Source organism: Pholcus phalangioides, unplaced genomic scaffold, assembly GCF_987345545.1.
Source record: "Pholcus phalangioides strain wild (caught in Gottingen) unplaced genomic scaffold, Ppha-v1.0 ptg000002l_1, whole genome shotgun sequence".
NCBI classification, from domain to species: Eukaryota; Metazoa; Arthropoda; class Arachnida; order Araneae; family Pholcidae; genus Pholcus; species Pholcus phalangioides.
In genome coordinates this window covers 15,404,447-15,429,029 of record NW_028301595.1, presented here as the reverse complement: position 1 = coordinate 15,429,029, position 24,583 = coordinate 15,404,447, and the positions used below count along the sequence as shown (strand labels likewise).

Sequence of the window (24,583 nt, the reverse complement as noted above, 5' to 3'; positions counted from 1 at the left end):
AGAGTACACTTGCTTGTCTTGAAACATTTTTACACAATAGGCCATTTTTTCAGAAAATAGTAGAAGATCACGAAAATGACATTGACAAAGGAATTGTTATTTTAATCAACAATTATAATTTATACAAACAGTGTAAAGATCTTTCATTCCAACTCAAGCCAATAAGTGTTGCATTGGATATTCTTCAAACAGATACAGATACAATAGCTGACTCATGCCGTGTTTGGCTAAGCCTTCTAAAAGAAAGTGCTCTTCAGCCTCACATTGAAAAGATACAAAACAGGATGAACCAGATTCTGAGACCATTTCATTATTTGGCATATAATTTGCACCCAAAATATAAAGGTGAAGGACTGACTGATGTGCAAAGTGATTTGGCTCGCACATGGGCAACAGAGAAAATTAACGGTTGTCTGCCATTGCTAATTTCATATGAAGCGGAAGAAACTCCTTTTCTACCTTCTTATTTCAGTGCAGCAGGAAGAATGACAAACCCTGTGATTTGGTGGAAAGGACTTTCTAAATGTAATGCTTTTTCAGCTGAGCCTGCATCTGAACTCATAAAACTAGCAATGCTTTTGCTGTCCAGTCCCGCCAGCTCAGCCTCCATTGAAAGAGTATTTTCTAACTTTGGATTTGTCCATTCAAAACTTAGAAATCGTTTAGGTGTAGAAAAATACGCAAAATTAGTTACATGTTATCGGATGCTACATGGTAAAAATGAACCATACTATTAATTATATATCTATTCTAGACATTTTGTACCTCAAATTCAAAATCGCAAATTATAATTAATATTTTGTTTCAATTTTAATAAATTAGTGTTTGAAAATGAAACATTGTAATATCAAAGTGCCTCATCATTAAGTTATATACCTATTCTATTCGGAACATCCCAAAGCATTCATTTAGGTTTTTGACGGTTTTTGACAATTTTGACGGTTTAAACCAGTTTTTGACAGTTTAAACCAGTTTTTGACACTTGTCACGTCAAAAACCCAACCCTGGTGGAGATCAGTCTAAAATTTGAGATTTGTATACAGAACTTAGACAGAAAATCAATTATATATATATATATATATATAGATTATCATGGCATAATTTGCAAAGCTAATAAAATTTCATTCATGTTATGTACAGCATAATGTGATGCACAGAGGTTGTCATACACTTTCTGTGTGTACATTCGCCTGACTCTCAGGAGTTCTGTTCACAAGTATGGAACCCTTACGAAAGTAAGGACATAAAGCTCATCGAAGAGCAACATAGGTCCTTTATCAAAGTAATAGCTGGCTTGAGTAGCTGGCCTTATTGTGAGAGACTTGAATTTCTGGGTTTGCAATCTATGGAATGGCATAGAATCGCTGCAGATCTCATGTGTTACGAACTATTCCCCCAAATGGTTTATCTACCATTGGGAGAACCTTTCTTCAAGATCATGGACAGAGGAGTCACTTTTAAATAAGAATGGCAATGGCCAGAAGAGATTGCTTTTTCATGGGTGCAGATGACGTGCCCCAATAATATGGAACAGTCTGCCATCGGAATTTGTATGCACCAGGGTTGTTTGGTTTAAACCAAGTGGTTTTTTTCAAAAAATCAAATAAAAGTTGCCTAAATATAATTTTTTTTCCTTGAAAAACATCATATTGGTTCATTATTAGCCAAAATGTTTCACTTTTACCACATTTTATATCCTTGGGATACATTCTGATGGTATATCTTTAAATAATATAAGATTTTATAAGTGGTTTTTTTCAATAAGTCTCATAAAAGTGGCCAGAATATATATATTTTTTTCATATGAAGTATCTTAGTCATTTAAAGTTATATATAAAAGCCAAAATTTCTCATTCTTACATTTTCTAACCTTTAGCTACATTCTGATGCTCTATCTTTAGCAAATTCATGAATAAGGATTGCATCACACATCTAAATGTAGTGGTGTATTATCTCACAGGGTTTCTTTTTCCCTTCACAAAGAAGCAGCTACAGTAGTGACACCATCATGCTACGGGCAGGTGGTCCTATAATCCAATAAAGACACCAGCTGTCCTTAAAGGACAAAGACTAGTGTACTAGTTGTTACATTACCTCACATACATTTTCATTCCCATAAGAAGTAGCACATCTCCTACTGTATATCTCCCAGTCTTAATATTCAATAGTTGTTTTTTTTATACTTCCATACACACGCTGTTAAGCCCAGTTAATCAAGGTTCTACTGTATAGTAGTAACAGATTTATGAAAAATAATCAGCTATATACAGGGTGATTATAATTTAAGTATTGATTCCAAAACTATACAATAAGTACTGATCAGAATGACTTGAAAATTTACATGGATACCCCTGAAGCAATGGAAATTTCTTTCGCAAAAGAAAAAAGTGCAAAATGTGCAAGTAGATGATGCTGTACTTGGCCAGCAGTATAATCTATTTTGTGCAACCACATCATTTCGGCACTTCCACAGCATCAGTGTGTGGATAGAACTTCTATCAAGATGCACATTGCAATACCAGCAAAGCAGCTGCTGAAAACCCATTTTGGCAGGATGCACCTTAACCCTTTTAACTTGTGGCTGTGGGGGGTACCTCAAAGTGTCATAAACAGTGGTCAGATTGCAAAATTTGGTGAACTGCAATCTCCAGCACATCCCCTATATGTTGAAAGTTATTCAGGAATATTAACATGGAGGCGCGTTTGGTTTAATGAAGCTGAATTGCAAGCACATCCACATCATGACCATGGCATACTCCGATTCTGTTGTTGAACAACAATTTTTGTGCTTTCAACCTCAGGTTGGACAACATATTTAACATTTCTTAAGTAAGTTGTAGTTATTTGTTCAATTACTTCATTTTTTGTGATGTTTCCATGAATTATGAAATCATGAAATACTATAATTAAGGTATCATTCTGCCATGACTGGCTATCGTTTCCATTCCGCGAGCAAATCTCTCACATGTTGGATGATGTCATTAATTTTACATTTTCAAGTATTTTTTCCCCTTTATCAAATAAAATTGCATTTTTTCAGGAATATTCATGTCAATTTTCAAGTCATTCTGACAATCGTTCTTTTTTTACTGTGTTTTGAAATCAGAATCTTAGTTATAATCACCCTGTATATCGTAAATCATTGCTAATTAATCTGCATTATTTATGCTTCATTAAATACATTATATTCACCTAATTTTTATTACTTTTTGCAAAATAGCTTCCTAATTAAATATACTGAAAGTAACTGGGGAAAAACCTTTATATATTATATGATTAATAATAACATTAAAAGAATTTTCAAACACACAATAATCCATTGGGTTAAGCAAAAAATAATTAAATTGCAAAAGTTGGTTTTTGTTAAAATGTAATAAATATTTATTGATTAATTAGCATGGGAATGGTGTTAATTACATTAATAAACATTTTATTTTAGTTAATTATTGGAAGTTTGAATGATTTTTCATAAATTTCATTGTTTTTAATATTAATACTACTTAAAACAAAAAAAAAATGGTTCAAACCAAAAAAACCTGGTTTAAACCAAAAAAAACCCGGTTTTTTTTACCAACCCTGGTATGCACCACCTATGAAAGATTTGCTTCCACTATTGAGGTTTTGACCTGGCTCTATATGCGAAGTGCTTTCCCTGAAAACTACTTTTATTTATTACTACTTTTCCCAGTGTAAGTGAATTTCATTCTTTTTGGGGTTATTGTAAATAAATAAAACTATGCATACCTGTGGTTCTTCTTTCACTTCTACAGAAAAGTGGTCAAAGCTCAAATCACTCTTAGCCTCATCAACCCATCCCTATCATAATTTAAATTGTAAAAAAAATTTCAGTAAAATACTTAATAAACTGAATGAATTGACAACAAACTGTAGGTATATAAATATTACAAAGTTACAGTAGTTATGTGCAAAATGTGTAAATTACAAAGTCCAATATAAATAAGTCAAAGTGGACCAGATAGTTTTACTGCATTGCCCATCCCTTTTTCAAAAGGATTTATTTAAATTTTAGCGCACATCACCAGTGTACTCGTTTTTGACAAATAGAGCACTTTCATTTCTAGCTCTTTGCTGAGCATTGCAAATATTGTTTGCCTCTGCATGCCCTAAAAATACAGAAGACAACTGAATGTTATTGGGTAACATCAGTCACAAAACCTAGAATAAGCCTATGTACCCAACTGCTTTGATATGCAAACTGTTGTGTCAAACCTATACACAAAATGTACACTATAATTTTGAATGATGAATGTTACTGCCCAAGACCCTGATGTAGTAAGTACAAAATTATTTTTTTTTCAACCAGATAGAAGTTTTTAATCACTACTCTACTTGTTGAACCCTCAAACTAAGCAAATGAAAAATTAATAAACCAGCAAATGGTCCACATACACCACCCCAAATATTTTTAAAACAATACAGTTTCTTCTTTGGCAGAATTATTAATTGCAATCTACTACAGATGTATTATTTGATATTATATCGATGATTCCCTCCTCAATAAAATCAATTATATGCATTTTGTTGATAGGTTTTGGTAAAAAAAAATAGGAAAAGCAGGACAAAAACCAGAAAATAGGACAAAACCGAGAAAGTAGGACATTTTACCAAAAAAGTAGGATGAGTGGGAGCCCTGCATCGAATAAGTAAGCATTTAATTCATGCTTTGTCTAGGTGTGAGATATCAATAACTTCATAGAAGAATTTTTCAATGTACATTCAATCACTGATTATGTACTGGATAAGTTGTGTGTTGCCAGTTCTTTTCTGACACATGGAAGATTTAAGTGAATGTTCTATGTATGTGTCGAAGACCAAATATGTTTTTTCATCATACCATGACAGTGTATATTTCTCAGTTTCCTGTTAAATTCATTTGCAAGATCGCTAAGGTTTTAACACTACATGTTTTTTTCTTGGCTTGCAATTACGCCATACCATCAAGAACTGTCACTGTGAGCTTAACAGGTGTATCTACTACTGGAGAACAACTTGTGGTGACAGGGATCTGATTTGCTGGTCACTGTAAGGCATCAGCTATGTCTTGTGTCAGTTATGTGTGTGTGACAACCCTGATGACCTAACAATGAAGATTCAGAGGAGAACTTTCATGCTGATCATAATTTACTTGAAACCTAATTTATTATCATTAAATAATGTATTTAAATATCAATGCATAACAAAATTTTACAGACTTATAATTACATGACGTGTATGAATGCTCTGGAAGGAGGTTTTCTTAATTTGATAGATAAATATCGCATGTCATCTTGGATTTTTGACATTATCGAAACCAAACCACACAATTTGAAGGTAAAAACCTGGTACTACATCAATAAGTAGCATACAATAAATAGATTCTGCATAGTCGTACTTTCCCTTCAAAAAAATCCCACTGTAGCCATATGTTGTTTGGAACGTAATTTATTTAAGCAAAACACAAATTACATCGGAGAGATACTGGTTGGCCTTTATTGTCACAGACTCCCCCTCTGGTTTCGTGACACCAGGAACAATCTTTAAACATAAACAAAGCAGTGCATAATGCAATCATGACAGTACATTACATATAAACAATAATCAAATATCTGACAAACACATTTCAATAATGGAAGGCAACAAAATAAGAAAAAAATTACGTATATTCAAAAAAAGTCCATTCTTCACAAGTATGATGACTTGTGGGTATATCAATCTGCAACTTTTTCGGTGGACGTCTTCTCCGATGCATAGGCATCATCGTGTTCCTGCAATGTTGTTGCAAAGTCAAAGTGCTGACATAATAAACTCCAAGCGGTACTCGAGGTTGGGATGGCTTGGCCACAGGATGTCTAGATGGGGATATCTGGGACATCTCAGACGTTTGTAGACTTGGAGATGAGCGTTTACAGTTTTCGTCTTGTGGAACCCTACATGCTTCTGGAAGACGGATTCATTTTGGTATGTCATCTCACAATACTGACAGGCGATCACCCGGACGTGAATCGGCTGCCTCAATTCTGAGAACACTATCGTTTCTTCAGCATATGCCTTGTTCATGTAGGGCATGACGTGCATTGTCATCTGCAATTTCCAACTGGACTGGCAGATTCCGCAAGCGTAGGCAGCCTGCGAGCAACTGGCGGACATGACCTTGCCGTTGCTTGAATTTGGTGACTTTGTGGATATGGAATGGGTCCTTGAGTGTTGCTCATTAACATGCTCTGAAATGGACTCTTATGGGTGAAAACGAATGGCAGACATGACATCTGAATGAGTTTCTGGAATCGAGCAGAGTATTCGCTGCGAACCGTTGTTTTCGTCCACTGACCAGAGTTGAGTGTTCAAGCTCATGGCTCACCAGATGCTGCTCATCTGAGACCATCTTGTTGCAGATGTTGCATTCGAAAAACACTGTCTCATCTTCACTCCACTCTAAGGACTCCTGGTTTTCTTGATGAAGTACCCTGTCAGGGTTTCCGAGATTTCCTTCAATCTGTGTCTTCATGTATTCAACAAAGGTGACTGTCGTTAGCAAGAGGGTGTGACTCTCATCACACTCGAAGTTCTGGGTGAGCTCTTTCAACGACTGCTTGTAACTTTTCCTCCTTGTAGAATCGGCACATCTCTCTTCATCTGTGATCTGGTCGAAGACGTCCATCCAGCGAGCTGCACACAACTCCTTCAGACTTACTGTCCTTTGCGAGATTCAGTGCAAACATGTTATGGAGTAAGTCCACATTACATTCAACTGAGGTTTAAGGTTGGACCCGTGTTTCTTATCATCTTTTCCAGGCATAGCTGTCCTTTCCATCATAGCCTTGGCCTCTTTGTGTCCCCTTGCTCTCTGGTTTCGGATGTCCACGAGTCCCCTCTGCAACCCTTCTTGGTTTCCGCTGGAGACATTTGGTGCCGAGACACAGCTATTAGTTAACTATTACTGGTGTTGATGTGATACTCAACTGTTGTAACCTGTTGGAATAAGAATCGTAAGAATCGGAGATAAGGAATATCACTTAAAAGCCAACATTTCCTCTTCAGATCCACAGCAATGCCTGCGGCCATCAAGAAGTCCAATCCCAGCAGTGATCGGCAACGCCAAGGTGGTGGTCCTGACAGTTCGATTTCCAATGCGTACAGGTATTTTGACTTCATAGACCTTGCTAATAGACCGGGTACCATCAGCCAAGGAGAAATAGTCGTGTTGGTACTGTTACTACATCATTGGTACATTTTTACTTATGAAAAGCTAGTATAACTACTTTAATTTACTTAGGTAAAGCTAGTATAGCTCGGTTGCAGTTCCCCTGCAACAGAGTGCACCGCACCTGCGTCAGTGCCTTATAAGACCACAATCTTAATATATATTTGAATTTCCATCAGCTGTAGTGATACCTGAGCATCTGTGAGTTGACAGCAGGGTTTAAGCTATGGCCACATTTTTCGCAAAATGCAAAAGAAAATTGCAGAATGCGAAAGAAGTGATAGCCACTTTCGCAAAAATGCGTACAGGAGGTACGGAACGAATAGACATCCAACCATCAATCATTACATTAGCATTGCAGCATTTTGCTAAAGCTTTTCTCCCCATTTTCACAAAAGGAATTTTTTTATCTAGCTTAAACCCTGGTTGACTGCTGTACAAAATAGCTTTGTTTGGAGATTTAACAGCTGTCACAGTTGATGGAGAAGAATTAGGATTTGCTTTCATGAACCCTGGCATACATCAATAGACGATTTGTGATGAAAAGTATGGATTTTTGGGGTTGCACAGTTTCACAAATTGTTTGGGTTCATTCAAAAAAAATTTCCAGTTGAAAAAAAACTTCTAATATTATCATAGGCATCCAGTTTATCGGCAAGAATAGCAGGTGAGATTACTTCTGTCCACTCATTCATTAGATGCTCTTTGCATTCAGGAGGGACTTTCTTTTTTATCTGGTCTATCACGATCAAGTCCTTTAAGTTATGGAAAGTCATGATGTTTGATTCAGTTAACCAGTTCTTGAAGAATGACCTGAGCTCGAAATAATAGTCATGCCAAGCACTGTCTATCTACAAAATTATTCGGCAGATAACCGGAAACATTTCAGGAGGATCCCTTTTACGTGTTGATAATCAGATGCTTTATCTTCAGGTTCTTGTGTGATGAGCGATGTTACACTACCCTGCAGAACTGTGTTGAGGTGAGATACCCAAAATTCTTTAGGGACGCTTCGTCAATTTGAGTTGCTTTCAGCAAAAGATAGAAACAATGATATGTCGTCCTTTTAAACGTCGAAACTCGGGAGCAGTTTTTGAAGTTCAAATTTAAGTTCTGGGGATGTTGACAGAGCTGGCACCGTTAAGATTCACTTCGTTTTGAAGCTTAAACTTTACAAGTTTGAACTGTATCTCCAACATTCAACTTTCAGACTTCAATTTCCTTTTCCACTTGAAGCGTGGCTTGTTCAATTTGATCTTGGCGCTTAGTCTGAAATTCTCTCATCGATGACAGTTAGTAGGAATTCTTTCATAAAGTCCTCATCATAATCGTCATGGTTGACTATGATAGATTTAACTGAAGGACTGTCATGTCAGTTGACATGGCTACTCCCAATGATTGAGCTAGAACGATGAGGTCTTGCTTCTTTTCTTTTGCTAAGTAAGACCTATTACAATATACAGGGTGATTATAATTAAAGTTTGTTTTTGAAAAGGCTGTAAAAAAAGAACCATTGGTCAGAATGACCTGATATTTCACCTGAATATACATTGAAGCAATGGGATTTTGTCTGGCAAAAGAAAAAAAAATTCAAAATTGGCCTATAGATGGCGCTGTACTCGTCATAAGATGCAAATTAAAAGACGTGACCGTAAGAAAAATTGTAGAAAAGCAAACGGTGATGAAACCATCAGGAAAAAGATGTGGTAAATTAGCTGCTACTTGAGAAATGTTCAATATGCTGTCCACCGTTTTCTCCTATGAGCCGAATGTGCACAACAGGATGTTCCACAACAGATCGAAGTGTATCAGGGGTGATGTTGTGAATGTGTTGCGTAATGCGATTTTTCAACTCGACCACTGTACAAAACATTTTTTAGATGACACCTACAGCCAGAAGTTACAAGAGTTCAGGTCAGGTGATCGTGATTGCCAAACTGTGGAAAAATGGTGACTGATAACCATAGGCAGAGATAAACTTGGAAGTATGGGGGGGGGTGCACGATGATGATGTAAATTCATATATACATTAGATCAATCGACTCTACCTTTGACGCTGGGGGGGGGGGGCACGCACGGCCCCCTGTATCTCCGCCCATGCTGATAACACTGTCATTGCCAAAATGGAGATTCAACAGTTGCTTCACTGGTGTTGCAATATGCGAAAGAGTGCCATCGTGCATGAAAATTGTGCTATCCAAACATCCGCGCTGTTGCAGTGTTATCTACACATCCATGCTGTTGCAGTGTTATCCACACATCCGTGCTGTTGTAGTGCCGGAATGAGCTGGTTGCTCAAGAGATTCATACCGTGTCCCATTAACGGTACAGGTTACAGGACCCGAAGGACCTGTCTCCTCAGAAAAAAAAAAGGACCAACGATAAATGCTGCAGTAAACCCGCATCACACAGTGACTTTTGGAGAATATCCATATCCTTTACAAGGGGACACCAGTATCGATTGGTAAGGAACAATTCTGGGTTATGGTGGCACAGGGAATTTTTCTCTAATAGGGTAGTTAATAAATGGAATAGCTTACCCCCGGGGTAGTAAATTCTAACAAAATTTACAGGTTTAAAAAAAATACGAAAAACATGTTGGGGTAAATTGAGAAGCTATCAATATTTAGAATAAGACAACTGTGAGTATTCTTTATGGTCATTGTATAATATTTTATCATGTGTATATATATTGTTTAAAATTTGTGTAATTGCATTTTTAAATGAGTTGCTATATTTTAGAAATATATGACATCCATATTTGTTATGGGCATCTTTTCCTCAGCCACCTCGTTGGGTATTTTGCCTGTTGTGGAGTTGTGTTTGTATTGTTTATTTTTATTTTATTTTGTTTATTTATTTATTTTATTTATTTTTTTTTTTGTCTCCTAAAAAATGCAGTTTTTTACATACAACATTTTGCATGAACACCAACGATACTCAAAATCGGTTTTATAAATTTCAAATCAATTTTTAATTTACAATCAAAATCATATTCATAAAATTCCATTTCATAAAAGCTGATATTTCATTCAATAACAGCTCATCAATGTTTATGATCACAAGGAAGAAATTCAAAATTAAAAGCAAAAAACTGAAAATTAAACTTAATAAAACAATTTAACCCAAGAATACTAACTCTATGTCTCAGAAACGTAGTTGGTAATATAGGTAACATGCAGTTGTTATTTTAGTTGATATTCTAGGGTTAAGAAAGAAATTTTTTTTTTCAGTTTCCAAAAAAAAATTTTTAAAAATTGGGAACTTTACAAAATTTAAAAACTTCATTGTCTTCAAAACTTTTCCTAAGTTCATTGAAGGTAACAAACCAATAACAACTAAGTTTCTGAATATACACAATCACCAGGGAATATTTTCCAATTGTAAGACAATTTTTATTAATTTATTTTATATTTTATTCTTTCTTATTTAATAAATTCAGACAAATATGCTTCATTTCCAGCAGTTCCCTTACCTATCATAACTAGAAGAAAAACAAAGAATGACACAAATTTGGTGGGACAAGGTAACCTATATGAACATCAAGGGACAGAAATAATTTTCTATGTTTTAGACAGGTTTCTATTTTATAAAGGCACATCAAAGAACTAATGATTTTTTTTTTTTTTTTTTGACAGAATAATCTCTTCATTTCATTCTAGACAGGTTTTCATCTCTTAGAGTGCCTGTCTTAGAAAGGTTTTACTACACTGCTCAGGGTCTAATGATTTATTTATGCCCAGGTTCAACTTTTAATTCAAGTGGAAACCTGTTATATCAGCTGTATATATCCCATCTCTCAGTTACACAATTTTCACATTTGTACAACATTTGGCTCCGGTCATTATTGATTCCGATACATTTTAATGTCAAAATATTTCATTTATTTGATACACAACCTCAATTATTTGATGTTTTCACTTCAATTCAAACTCCAAATCTTCGAAAAACTACATCATTTGCATCCATCAAGTCCTCATAATTTTTGCAAATTGGGAAAACATGTCATTTAAGTTTTTGATGAACAATGTCTCTGCAAAACCATTTAAAAACTTAGTAATTGTTGCCAGATACGAAAATAAGCTTTCAGCCGTCTATGACCATTTGCACCAAATTCATTGCCTTTCTGAAAACTCAGCAGACACTGCAAGGCCCAAGGAAACTGTTGAAACAGTTCTTCTTGTTAAATAAATAGTTGATAAGGTTTTCGCGGCCATCATTTGATAAAAATTGTTTTTTCGGGTTCGAAGACCGTCGTCCGTTTGAGTTAGTTCTCAACGTTTCCCCAACACTAGTGGTTGGCATCATCAGGAGAATTGATAAACTGGATCAAAGTCTAGTTTTCCGGAGTCTCAGGTTGTATTTATGCACATAAGTGGCTTGAACTACACTATTGTTTTGCGATTGGTCAGTTGATTCTATGGCTGGCAGCGTATTGTAAACAGTTGTTATGCTGGTAGAACCTGATTGGCCGAGAGATGTGGAGTTATCTGATTGACTGTTGTCGTCATTCTGTTGCTGGATCTTGAAAGGGAAGGTTCTTGTTCTTCTGAGAGCTGGTGTCCAGGAGACAGGTGGTGACAGTCGGCCAGTACAGTCGCAGTTTTCTTCGCTCCTCGACCAAGTTTCAAGACGGAAAACGATCGCCGCGTTAGTATCATAACGGGTGTCTCAGCGGCGGAGTACCACGACGGTATATGGACTTCACGTTCTACGGACTTCTTCGTATCCCTGTCTGTGGTGGATCTTGCGATTCGTCCAGTGCTATTCTTCTGGAGTGTGGTGTGAATCTTCATCTCTGAAGTCATCGATGCTGTTTGCCCCCTCCCCAGTGAAACGTCTGCCCCAAATGTCCCTGTGTTTAGATTTCTCACTGCTGATTGGACACGCTGCAAGGTAAGTGGTTGATATTTGTGTGTCAACAATGGGTAAGGTGTGTCCCTTTGCAAGTGTTGATAATTCAATTGTGGAAAAGTTATGTATCGGGGCCTCAGAGACAAATGAATCCCCGAGCTTGAGAAAAAGGTTTATTGATTTATTGCTTGTGTATGTTAAAAGCAAAGTGAAGGAAAGTGATGAATTAAATCATGTTGGCCAAAATTGCATTATCGCCAACAAATTTGACTCAATTATTGAGGACTTTATTTCATGGAAAACAGCTTCAAAGCAGGATAAGCCTGGAAAATTTGATACTTTCGCAAGTAACGCGATTGATTATTTTGATTCACTGAATTTCGAATCATGTATGCATAAATTATCTACACATTTTCTAAAGGGTAATAATAATGCTACTTCGACTACTATTGAGTCCACCTCTGATGCTAATAAGGGTAGGAGAAAGAAAAAGAAAACAAAAAAGGTAAAAAATTTCTTGAACTCAGAAAGTGAGACTGGTTCTGACAATACTCAAACTGATTTGTTAAGTGACCATTCTGACAATATCCCTAATATCAATTCTGACCCTGAAGAAGGATCAAACAACATCTGCACTGACCTTTCAAACAGCTTTCATTTAATCCCAAATGAGGTTGACCCAACCCCCCCAGTTGAGGATAAGAGCTTAAGTGATGAATCATCGACTTCATCAACAAGCGAGAATAGCTCAAAGAATAATTCAACTAGTAATTACACATCGTCTGAATCAGAGCTGCCAAATAACATGGGTAAAGGCGAGGGCAGCCCAGGGAGTGGAGATATAAGTGTGGTACAAGACACTAATCGTAGTGAAGTTGATGCAACTATTCCTTCACTCACAGTAAACATCTCTCCCATAAACATTAACCACACACAAAATCAGGAACCCAATGACCTAGCAAACACTGATATTCAGGGGGCTATTTCTTCTTCCAATTTGATTAATAATGAACCGGATGACACGAATGATCAGGTCTCTAATAAAGGGTCTCCTATAATACCTCTTTCACCGACAGGTGATAGCAATGGACTAATGGCAAATCCTAGAAACCGTTTGGTTGTCACTGACAACTCAGAGAGTGACAGTGGTAATGGTGATGGCTTCACTATGGTCACTGGGAGAGGAAAGAAAAGGAACACACAGACAGATGGTACACCTCGACCAACAAACATGCCAAACAACAATGCAAACACTAACAGGCGAACCAAAATTCCAGCAATAATTTTATCAGACTGGGGTAATAATTGGATTAACGATTTCGTGGCAGTCAAGAAATTGTGTGACATCCCTCCGACAGCCAAACCTACAAACAATACTGTGGTGGTACAGGTATTTTCTGAGAAAGATCATAGAACTATTACTAAATTTTTTGATTCAAAAAAATTCAAATACTATACATATTTCACCCAAAGTGAAAGGACTCTCAAGTTTGTTGTGCGTGGCTTACCTGCAAATATCAACACGCAGGAAATTAAAGCAAGCCTAGAGAAACAAAAATTTAACCCTGTAAAAATCAGTAACATGAAGAACTATCATTCTGGTAGAGCATTACCATTGTATCTGGTAGAAATTCCAGTCAATGAGAAGAGCTTTGCAAATCTCACTAGCATTTCAGACCTACCTATAGAAATTGAAAGATACAAAGGGCTTCAGAGCCCCATTCAATGTAGATCATGTCAAAACTACGGGCACAGCTCCTTTCGATGCAATCTAACGCCTAATTGTGCATTCTGTGCCAAACAACATGAGACCCGGATGTGCCAAGTAAAGGGGAACATAGACAAAATAAAATGTTATCATTGCGGTGGACCTCACACGGCGACATACTCTGGGTGCAGAGCTAGACCCGTGCTTTCGCAGAATAAGGCACGTTTATTTATTCCCAGGGTTCCTGTTAACTTTCAGGGACCAAATACACTGGACTTTCCCTCGCTACAGAGCAATGTGCAAAATGAAGATCAAGAAGACGATTTCTCAATAGGTCAAGGACCAATCACCATTACTCGCAATCTGAGCAATATGAAATGGACCAAAACAATCTTCTTTTCGGTTGAAAATGAACAGTTATCACAAATAAATATTCAAAAACAAAAGGAACTGGATAAAATTGTTAGACCGGGAACACATCCACTTACAAAGCAAGGAGCAAACTCAAAAGATGTAAATGAAATTAAACTCGATCTTTTAGAAAAACATGCTAGGATCACTTTTGGCAGAGTGTTAAACCAACTCATCACATTAACAGAGAGGCTGAACATAACATCAATGTCAGAAGCCAATGATTCTCTCGCAGATTCGCAATCTGTAATGGACTTTAACGTGCCCACAAACTGCTCGATGATAGATGATAAAGCTGCCACGAAAATTGTTGAAACCCCTAGCACACACACACTCATAAACAACACTTTCACTATCAGCACACATACAGATCACCCAAGAGGCCACACTAATGACTCTAGTGGATCACACAAGGCTGTGACATCAGCTGTCAATGTGAAAAATAGTTATCCAAGCTCAAACAGCTTCTCTAATGGTAGCACAGTGGAAAGTAGTCAACTCTCTAAAAATTTTTGTCAACTGCTGAACCAGGCAGGCATTTCTAAGGACAAAATCGAACAGATTTTCCAATTTTTGATTTTGATCCTTCAGCCCAAAAATTAATACATCAAATACCATCTATAGTAGGCCATTGTGTGTTATGGCTTGGAACTCCAATGGACTTAAAAATAGTGTTAGAGAATTAAGAGAGGAATTATTTCTCAACCAGGTGGATATTCTTCTGGTTTCAGAAACTTGGTTGCTCCCAAGCCAAAAAATAAAACTTTATGGATACAACGAGATTAGAAAAGACCGACTTCATAATCGAGGGGGAGGGACAGCTATTTATATTAAGGCTGATATTCCTTATCAGATTAATACCTTACCACCATCCACGCAAATGGAAGTTTGTGCAATAACAATATACATTAACAGAACTCCTCTAAATTTTTGTGCCATATATAAGCCCCCAAGGAATACAATTGACGTGCCGCTCCTTGAATATATTTTTAACACAAATATTCCCACACTTGTTGCAGGTGATTGGAATAGCAAAAACAGCATTTTCTACAGTAAACGTAACAACAGGTGTGGTCGTATTCTGAGGAAATTTTGTCTTGATAACCTTCTTGAAGTTCACTCTTCAGATATTCCTACACATATTCCTTCCTGTGCTAGATACAGCCCTGATGTAATAGACTTTGGTATTTCTAAAAACTTTTTATATGAAATACATATGTATACCAAAACAGTACTTAATTCACCGCATAATCCTATATTTTTCCAAATTGACTTCCCGGTCCCTCACAGACAAAAAATATATCGTAAAACTGACTGGAACAAATTTAAAGAGCTGCTTGTGAACGAGGGAACGCATAATGACATTCCAGCACGTGCACACACTATAGATAGTGCAGTCAATCAACTTACAGATAAAATTCAATCTGCAATCGAAAATTCCACAACTATCTCAATACAAAAAGAAAATAAATATGGCCTAACTAAAGAAATTTTGCAGAAAATAAGGCACAAAAATAGGGTTAGAAGCCTCTGGCAAAGATTCAGACGGCGATCTGATAAAATTACTTTGAACAAATTAAGTAAAGAAATTAAACTTGAGGTTGAAAACTTCGTAAATTGCAGATTCACAAATTTTATAGAAAATGCAACATGTGATAATACTAACATATGGAAGGCTTGGAACCTTTGCAAGCCCTACAATAGTAGACGAATAAACAAGATTCGAGGTGCAGGGGGCATAGTCTTCTCAGATAATGAAATAGTTGAAACTTTTGCGGAGGCATACAGAAGGCAGTTCTCACCAAATCATGTTCAGCCGCTCCGTACTCAAATAGAGCTCAAAAACAGAGTAGTTGGGTACGTCCACCAACATATAAACAAGTATGATGAACAAATTCCATCAACAAGTGTGGACGAAGTGGTAGATATTATTTCTACTCTCAAAACCAAAAAAGCGTCTGGGTATGACAACATATCAAATACGACTCTAAAAAACTTACCTTTTAACATAATTTCAACACTCACAGATATCTTTAACTCAGCCCTTAAGATTCATTATTTTCCTAAACCATGGAAACATTCTATTATTAAAGCAATTCACAAAAACGGAAATGACGTATTACTTCCAACCTCTTATAGACCTATTAGTCTTCTAACTAATATCAGCAAAATTTATGAAAAAATCATAGCCACCAGATTGGAAGCTTTCGTTGACACTAATGATATTTTAAGACCTGAACAGCATGGTTTCAGGAAAGAACACTCTTGCGTGACGCAATTAATCCGTGTAACTGAATTTATCACAGATGTCTACAATCATAAAGAATATGCTGCTGCTGCATTCCTAGACATTAACAAGGCATTTGATAAGTGTGACTTTGTTACTCTCCTCAACAAAATGATTAACCTGCAATTTCCATATTTCTACATAATTTTCTTCTACCACTACATAACTGGTAGAACTTTTCAAGTAAATATTAATGACACACTTTCTACTGTTCAACCTGTAAATGCGTCTGTCCCACAAGGCAGCGTTTTGGGTCCTCAACTATTCTTATTGTATATCAACGATTTTCCAGAGCCTCAGGCTGGTATATTATCGCTTTTTGCTGATGATGCGGTAGTACTCTGTAGACACAGAAAGCCAGGTGATGCTGTTGACTTTCTTCAAGACTCAATAGACGATATCACTGAATGGTGTAAAGACTCAGACATAGTCTTGAATAGCAATAAATGTAAATTTATCTGGTTTACTCGATGTAAAAAGATACCCAGATTGCGTCGATTACATATTAACAGCTACTCCCTTGCTCCAGTTGACCAAATTAAATATCTGGGTGTAATTCTTAATAGTGCTCTTACATTCAAACAACATATCAGATATGTGCGAAATAAAGCCAATGGGATACTTGGTGCTTTAAACAAGATTACGTTCCCTAGAGCGAAACTTTCTATTAAAAACAAAATTTTACTCTTCAAATCAATCATTAGGCCCACCCTTCTGTATGCCTCCCCAGCTTGGGCGTTTGCTAATAAAGCTAACATTAAATCATTACAAACTGCACAAAACAAGACTCTTCGGAGGTTCACCGGGGCGCCATGGTTTATAAGAGGAAAAAACATAAGAAAAGATCTCAGAATTAACCACATCTGGAAATACATTAAAAAGCTTAATAAAAATCAATTTTTACGTATGGCTAATTCCACATACTCTCATATCAATGAAATTGTCAATTATAGTGAAATCCCTCCACCAAGGACTTCCAGAAGGAAGATCTACAGACGTCCAAAACAGATCTTTCATCTCCCCTGGAGTAACATTTAATCATCTTTCTTACTCTTCCCTTGTGTAAATATGTACATAGCTCTTATCACTCTGTGATTTTTCACTGTATTGTATGATGTCTTGGCTCCTATTTATCCTTTTTTCAGGGGGAAATCCCAAACTGCATTTTGTTCTATTGGAATCTATTTAACCTCTTATCTTATATGCTTTTGATTACTTCTGTACGTGTTACTTGTACAGTATTTTTTCTTTTTGCGTTTTGGCACCTATTTACTCTCTTGGCACCTATTTACTCAATATTTACCCGTAATAAATAAAAATAAAAAAAAAATAAATAAATAAAAATCCACACTGAACGGATCGAGATTCCTTTGATATTGGGTAGGAATGGCAAGAATGCTTGTGATAAACATTTTTGTTGACACACAAAGTTAACCACTGCTTTTGTTGTGATGTCCCTGTGATATTGAGTGTACTGCTTTTGGACTTGCTCTCTTGGTTTTATGTTTTATTTCAGGTGTGGCGGCATTGAAAAAAAAAAAAAAAAAAAAAAACTTACAAAACTAGGCTAAATTCTGGGGAAGCCATGACCATTTTATTTGACCAGACGTTGACTTACTTTCTCACGCACAACACATCACTCACTCATTTTCTAACACACACCAGACACAGTCTCCTCTTTCAACTTCTTCATAGGTCCATCTGGACCCGTCTGTAACCCCACAGTCAGCCTCAACGGCTGGGAATGGGGGCGAAAATCTAATGCTGGTCTGGTCTGGTGGTGTCCAGGATCTGCTCAATTTCAAAGTTTCTTCTCTTCTATTATAGCTGTTTTTGTGCTTGTATATTTCAATAGCCTCTCTGTAGATTCGTGGGAAGAAGTGGTCAACATTAGCTATTACCTGTGTTTTGCTGAACTGTACACTGTGGTTGTCGTAAAGCGCATGCTCTGCCACCGCAAACTTTTCTGTTTGGCCCATTCTGCAGCATCGTTCGTGCTCTTTTATTCTCGTGCCCACAGATCTTTTTGTGGTCCCAATATATACCTGACCACAGGTGCACGGTATTCGGTAGATCCCCGGTGTTGATAGAGGGTCACGGTGGTCTTTTGCTGATCGCAGCATTTTACATATTTTTCTGGTTGGTTTGAAAATGGTCTTTATATGATGTTTTTTCATGACCTTGCTGATTCTTGCCGTCACTCCGGGGATAAAAGGCAGCACAGCTTTTCCAATTGATTGTGACTGCTCATTTTCCGTTGGTGATTCCTTGATGGAGCATAAGGCTTTCTTGATGTTGTCTTTTGTGTACCCATTAGAGCGGAAAACTGATTTTAAGTGCTCAATCTCTTTACCTAGATCTTTTCCTTCACATAGTCTTCTTGCCCTCTCGATCAAGGTTTTCAGTACACCTCGTTTTTGGTGAGGATGATGATTGGAGAGCTTATGAACATATCTGTTGGTGTGAGTAGGCTTGCGATAGATGCTGTTTCCTAAACGTTGACCTTGACGGCTGACCAGAACGTCCAAGAACGGAATCTGTCCTTCTTTCTCTATTTCCATAGTGAACTTGATGTTCTCATGAATTCCATTGAGATGGTCCAAGAATCGGTGAAGATTTTCTTCACCATGCCCCCAAACAACGAATGTATCGTCAACGTAGCGGAGCCAAATTGTTGGTTTGAGAGGCGCTGTTGTTACTGCCTGCTCCTCGAATTTTTCCATAAAGAAGTTGGCAACTACCGGGCTCAAGGGGCTTCCCATAGCTACTCCATCCATCTGTTCATAGATGATGTTGTTCCAGGTGAAACAGGTTGTAGTAAGGCAAAGCTGGAAAAGGCCTACTATATCTTTTTCATCGAGTAGTGCTAAGACCTCTTTCAGTGGCACCTTGGTGAACAATGATACGATGTCAAAGCTCACCAGCATATCATCAGGTTGCAAGTTGATATTTCTTATTTTTTTTTATATTTTTTTCTTTAGTTCTTCTTGTGCTTTTGAATCTCAAAAGCGAGAGGATGAAAATCAACAGAGCCTGGTTTCCCATCTTAACAATGATGAGATTGAAACCCAAGCATTATCCAGAGCCCTTGGGAACAATTTCGGCCACTGGGAAAATCTGGCTCAATGAACCAATCCCAATTTTTGTGAATGGTTAATTCTTTTTGAAAAGTATGAAGCCGGAGTTAGAAGGTTTGAGGTGTCAATATGAAAATGACGTGAAGAATTTTAAAAAGGAAGGATAACCGAGAGATATATCTACCGGTAAAAAAAGGTTGCATATTGAGTTGGCGCTTGAGCTGTGACGGAGGCAGAGGATAACCAACAGTTAAGAATGAAACGGCGGATTTATTTTGAATAGATTCTAATTTGTCTATATTGGAGAAAGTATAGGGGTCCCAGATTTCACAGGCATATAAGAGTAGAGGAAGGATGTAGGTTTGGAAGCAGAGATGTCTAAGGTGACGGGTGGAGTTTTTAAGGTTCCGACGAAGAAAAAACAGTTTTTGTAGACACTTATGACAGAGGTAATCAACGTGGGAATTCCAATGGAGGTCGGCAGAAATAATTACACCCAGATATTTATAACTAGAAATTTCGGTGATCAAGGAGTTATCGATAGTGTAAGAAGAAACGAGGGGAAGTCTTTTGCAAGTAATTCTCATAAAAACCGTTTTTGAAGAATTAAGGGATAATTGCCAGGACGAGTACCATTGAGAGACAATGTTGAGGTTATTTTGAAGAAATGCTTGGTCAGATTTGTATTTTATATATTTTTACGTTCTCTACAATATCAACAAATGATAGGCTAACATACAGTATTTCAGATTTCAGAAATAATTTGAAAATGAGTATTTTAAGATTTAGCTTGTAGACCTGGTAATTACTAATTAAAAAAAAAATCACTAAAGGAGAGGCTTGAAACACTCACTAGAAAAGTAATTATTTTTCTTGCTTTTGTCGCTGACGCAATTCTAAGTTGTACTTTTGTTCTCTTCAGTTTCAAGAATTTTTGAACATATGATCTTGCTTCTTTTACTAGAATTTACCCATTTCATATTTAAAATGATAAGTGTTGTTTTTCGAGTTCGATCTTCATCATTATCTCAGTTTGATTCAACATACTCTTTGAGATGACTTCTTTTCCTGAGCAATTATTAGAATATTTTTTCAAAATTCTCAGAAATTTAAATACAGTGATTAAAACTATAGATTTAAATTATTTTTGATTTAAACTACAGAAATAAAAACTATAAAATAATGATTAAACTATTAGAAATTTAATAGAATGATTCTATTTTCACAAAAAATTCAATCCGAGTACATTTGTTTTCACTACCTATTTTTCACTGATTTGTGATTGCTTCATGTATTTTATTTTCTAGCATCTTTAACAAATTTCCAGTCTCTTGTTTTGCTTGCAAGTTTTCTATTATTCATTTTCTACTATTTATTTCCTTGTTATAGAATTTCCTTTCACGCCATTCACTAGCATGTTTAGTGTTCAATAGAAAATGGTTTCCAGATGAGCATTAATTAAAATTCCTTTGTCTAGACCAGCCTTTCTCAACCTATGGTCCACGACGATGGCGTAGGTGGTCCACAGGAAAACTTGATAATTCAATTTTAACTGGATTGAAAATTATTCAATTGTTGTAATTCATATTATAGTAATATCCATATGGATTTGCAAATGAAAATTGTACCTTCATACTTAGGTTCATTATACCTCATCAAGGAAAATGCGGGAAATTGTGATTCTAAATACACTATATTTCTAATTTGCAGCCCAAAAATGTTATTTACGACAAATTTGCTAATTAGGCCTACTGCTAAAAGAGATGAAGGCTAGAGAAATAAAAGGTAAATACAAGATTAATTAAAAGACTGGTTATTTGTGGAGATGATTACTAGGAAGAAAATTCATATCTGCCCCCATGGGGACACAAACCCTGGTCTCTCGTTTGCCGGACGAGTGCTCTATCAACTAAGCTATGGAAGCAGATGGAATATTTCAAGCTTGGAGCGTATATGTTGAAAGGTTCTGTACATGGACGGCGGCAGCAATCAACTAATAGTTTGTGAATGGCATAGGCCACCAGATGGCCACATGTATATAGAAATGTCCTCTCCACTTGTTAATGCAAGATTCATCGAAAGACTGGTTATTTGTGGAGATAATGATTACAAAGAAGAAAATTCATCTCAGTCCCCTAATCTTGTATTAACAAATGGAGAAGACATTTCTATATAAATAAAAGGCTACAAATTAAAGTAAACAAAAATTTGATGGAAAAAACTTTCAAATGACTGTAAAATACAAGGCGTCAGCAATTGTCTTTAAAAACATTGCCATAAGTCAACAAAATCCCTAATTATAGTGAAAATTGCTGAAAATTGAGGAAAAACAGTTTAACTTGACAATGTTAGATGAATATTTGCATTTATACCCAAAGTTATCATGTTATAAGAGGCCATTCAAGTATTACGTCAGCAAATTGTTAAACCCCCCCCCCCGTAAGCAAAATTACGTCAGCACTGCCCCCTGCCCCCTAACGCATATTGGTGGGATCAGAAACGTATGACGGAGGGGACATAAGGGGACTCTTGCACTCTCCCCTAGACAGAAAAAAACATTTTTTATGTGAAAATTTTTTTAAATTAAAATTTCGAAAGAAAATACCTTTATATGTTATCTTAATCAATTTCTGTTAATTTCAATGCTATTTGAAGGCTTAGAACTCAAAATATCTTTTTAAAAAATTCATTGCACCTACCCTCTAAGCCATATATGGTACACCCTTGGCCTGCGGATCAAATGTGGACCTGAAGGTTATCTGATGTGACTTGCCCCCTCAAACCAAATTTTGTAAAAATGAACTAAGCGGCACATTTACAGATAGTTTAAATGACCTGTGGCACAATTCCAAAGCATTTAGGGAGCCAGTGGCACATTTTCAGATCACTGAAGTAGGCCCGCGGCACATTCGAAGATCACTTAAATAACCTGCGACACAGTTCTACTTAAACGATCTGTGGCACATTTAAAGATCTCCTGAGTAACATGCGCTACAATTTTAAAGCACTTAAGCAGCCCCCACTGTGGTTGTACATCACTCAAGTTACCCACGGAACATTCCCAGATAACTTAAGTGATCCATGGCATAATTATGGATCACTTGAGTGATGCGTTGCACAGTTCCACTAAAAAGCAGCCTGGAAACATTTCCAGAGCACTTAAGCAGCCCGAAAACATTTCCTGAGCACTTGAAGGATCAGTGAAACATTTAGAGATAGCTGAAGTGGCTCTGTAACAGATTTATCATTAGGGAGAATGTTAGTTCAGATGCCCACAAACTAGCGAAAGATTTTTCTCATTTTTGGTGCACAGAGTAAGATGCCATTAAGAATATTTCATATTCTCATAAAGCGTAGTTGATGACGTGAGCATCATCCAAATCCCCTTCTCATAAAGCGTAGTTGATGACGTGAGCATCATCCAAATCCCCCCTCCCCCTTGTCATCAAAATTTAGCAAATCGGGAACCCCATCTAAGCTGACGTAATACTTGAATGACCCCTAAATACATCGTTTATTAAAGATTTTAGTGAACATTATCAATTTAAATAAACATCATTGAAAATCACAGGATAAATGTATAAAAAAGAAATTCAGAATCACTAAAAATACAAAAATGTCCCGTAATATGGGACACAAGTGGTCCATTGAATTATTTCAGACATTTTACTGGTCCTTGGGTTCAGAAAGGTTGATAAACACTGGTCTATACCATGGTCGTGGTTGGTTTCAAAGGAACAAATAGATAATATACTGAACAAAAGAAAAATATAATATACTGAAAAAAAAGAAAATAAAAGTGTTGTGCTTGTTTTGTGTTCAAGTGTTGCCATCTATCTTTGAAATCAAAAATTAGAATGAAAATTTTTTCTGCAAATTTCAAACTATGACTGTGTTGGATGGAATAATTTGCTGAAACTATTGTAATTTCTAATTCATTCCATATAACTGGAACACGACTCAGATAGTATACAATAAATATGTATTATGTATAAGTTTATGAAGTAAATGAATATAAAGCCCAGGATAAGAGCTTTAATGACTAAACTGCCTATGTTATCACCATATTACTTATGGCATATACAAATCTGTGATTTTCCCCCCAGACAATTTTACTCATGCAGCTTATATGCCAGAAGCATAAAAATTATGTCTTGCACAGGTGAGAATTTTGTCTCAAGCCTTCCCTGCTCCTTCACATGATTGTGTGCACACAGGGGCTATTATATATATATTTTTAATAAAGGGACCCGGGACAAATTGTGGCCCAGGTGTGCATAGAATGTCAGGATGGCCGAATGGTCTAAGGCGCCAGACTCAAGGTGTACATAAAAAATAACGACCCACACAAACCACATTCCTAGATGTGGAAGCCCCTATAGCTGTCGGTATAACCACTTTATCTCAAAGCAATGTAGTCTGCATGGGATGGCCGTTAAAAAAAGGACTGCTCCGGGATGATTTATTTCATAGGTTTGTTAGATCATCTTGTATTTTATGATACCCAAATGTTTCTTATTGAATTCAGACCTAGGAAGGGGCGATTGCCATTCTATGGAACTGTGTCGGTTTTGGAATTGGCTATAAACTGTAGATCCCGATACAATTAGCTCTGGTATGCAGAATATGATAATGATGTGACAAAAATGGTCACTGTGGCTGCAAGGGATGCTAGCTTGTTACCTTATTATTTTCATTATCAGAGTGTCTACCACATACCCAAAGAAAAGGTTTGTGAATTTTTGTTGGCCTCTGCTTGTCTGTATAAATAAGCTTTGCTGGAATCTTACATCAAATACCTTTCAAACCAACCATGGCATTGGTCTAGAATTAGTGGTCAGCAAACTCATTAGTCAACAGAGCCAAATATCAACAGTACAACGATTGAAATTTCTTTTGAGAGCCAAATTTTTCAAACTTAAACTATATAGGTAGATACACTGTTATTAACTTAATTAAGGTACTCCTCAGCTGGCCTTTGCTAAAAAAGTCCTGGATCTGATTGAGGTACGTTCGCTGAGGTAGACCCAACTCTCCCATCCACA

General features: G+C 36.6%; 1 protein-coding gene across 2 annotated transcripts in view; it reads right to left on the bottom strand.

Annotated features, from left to right (window-relative positions):
- Positions 1–24,583, bottom strand: part of LOC149089463 (uncharacterized) — a 171,705-nt gene that overhangs the window by 100,250 nt on the left and 46,872 nt on the right. For both annotated transcript variants that reach the window (XM_089238742.1, XM_089238746.1), the window contains exon 14: positions 3,745–3,816. In XM_089238742.1, the coding sequence (XP_089094868.1) occupies positions 3,745–3,816 (72 nt within the window). The remainder of the gene's footprint in view (positions 1–3,744; positions 3,817–24,583) is intronic.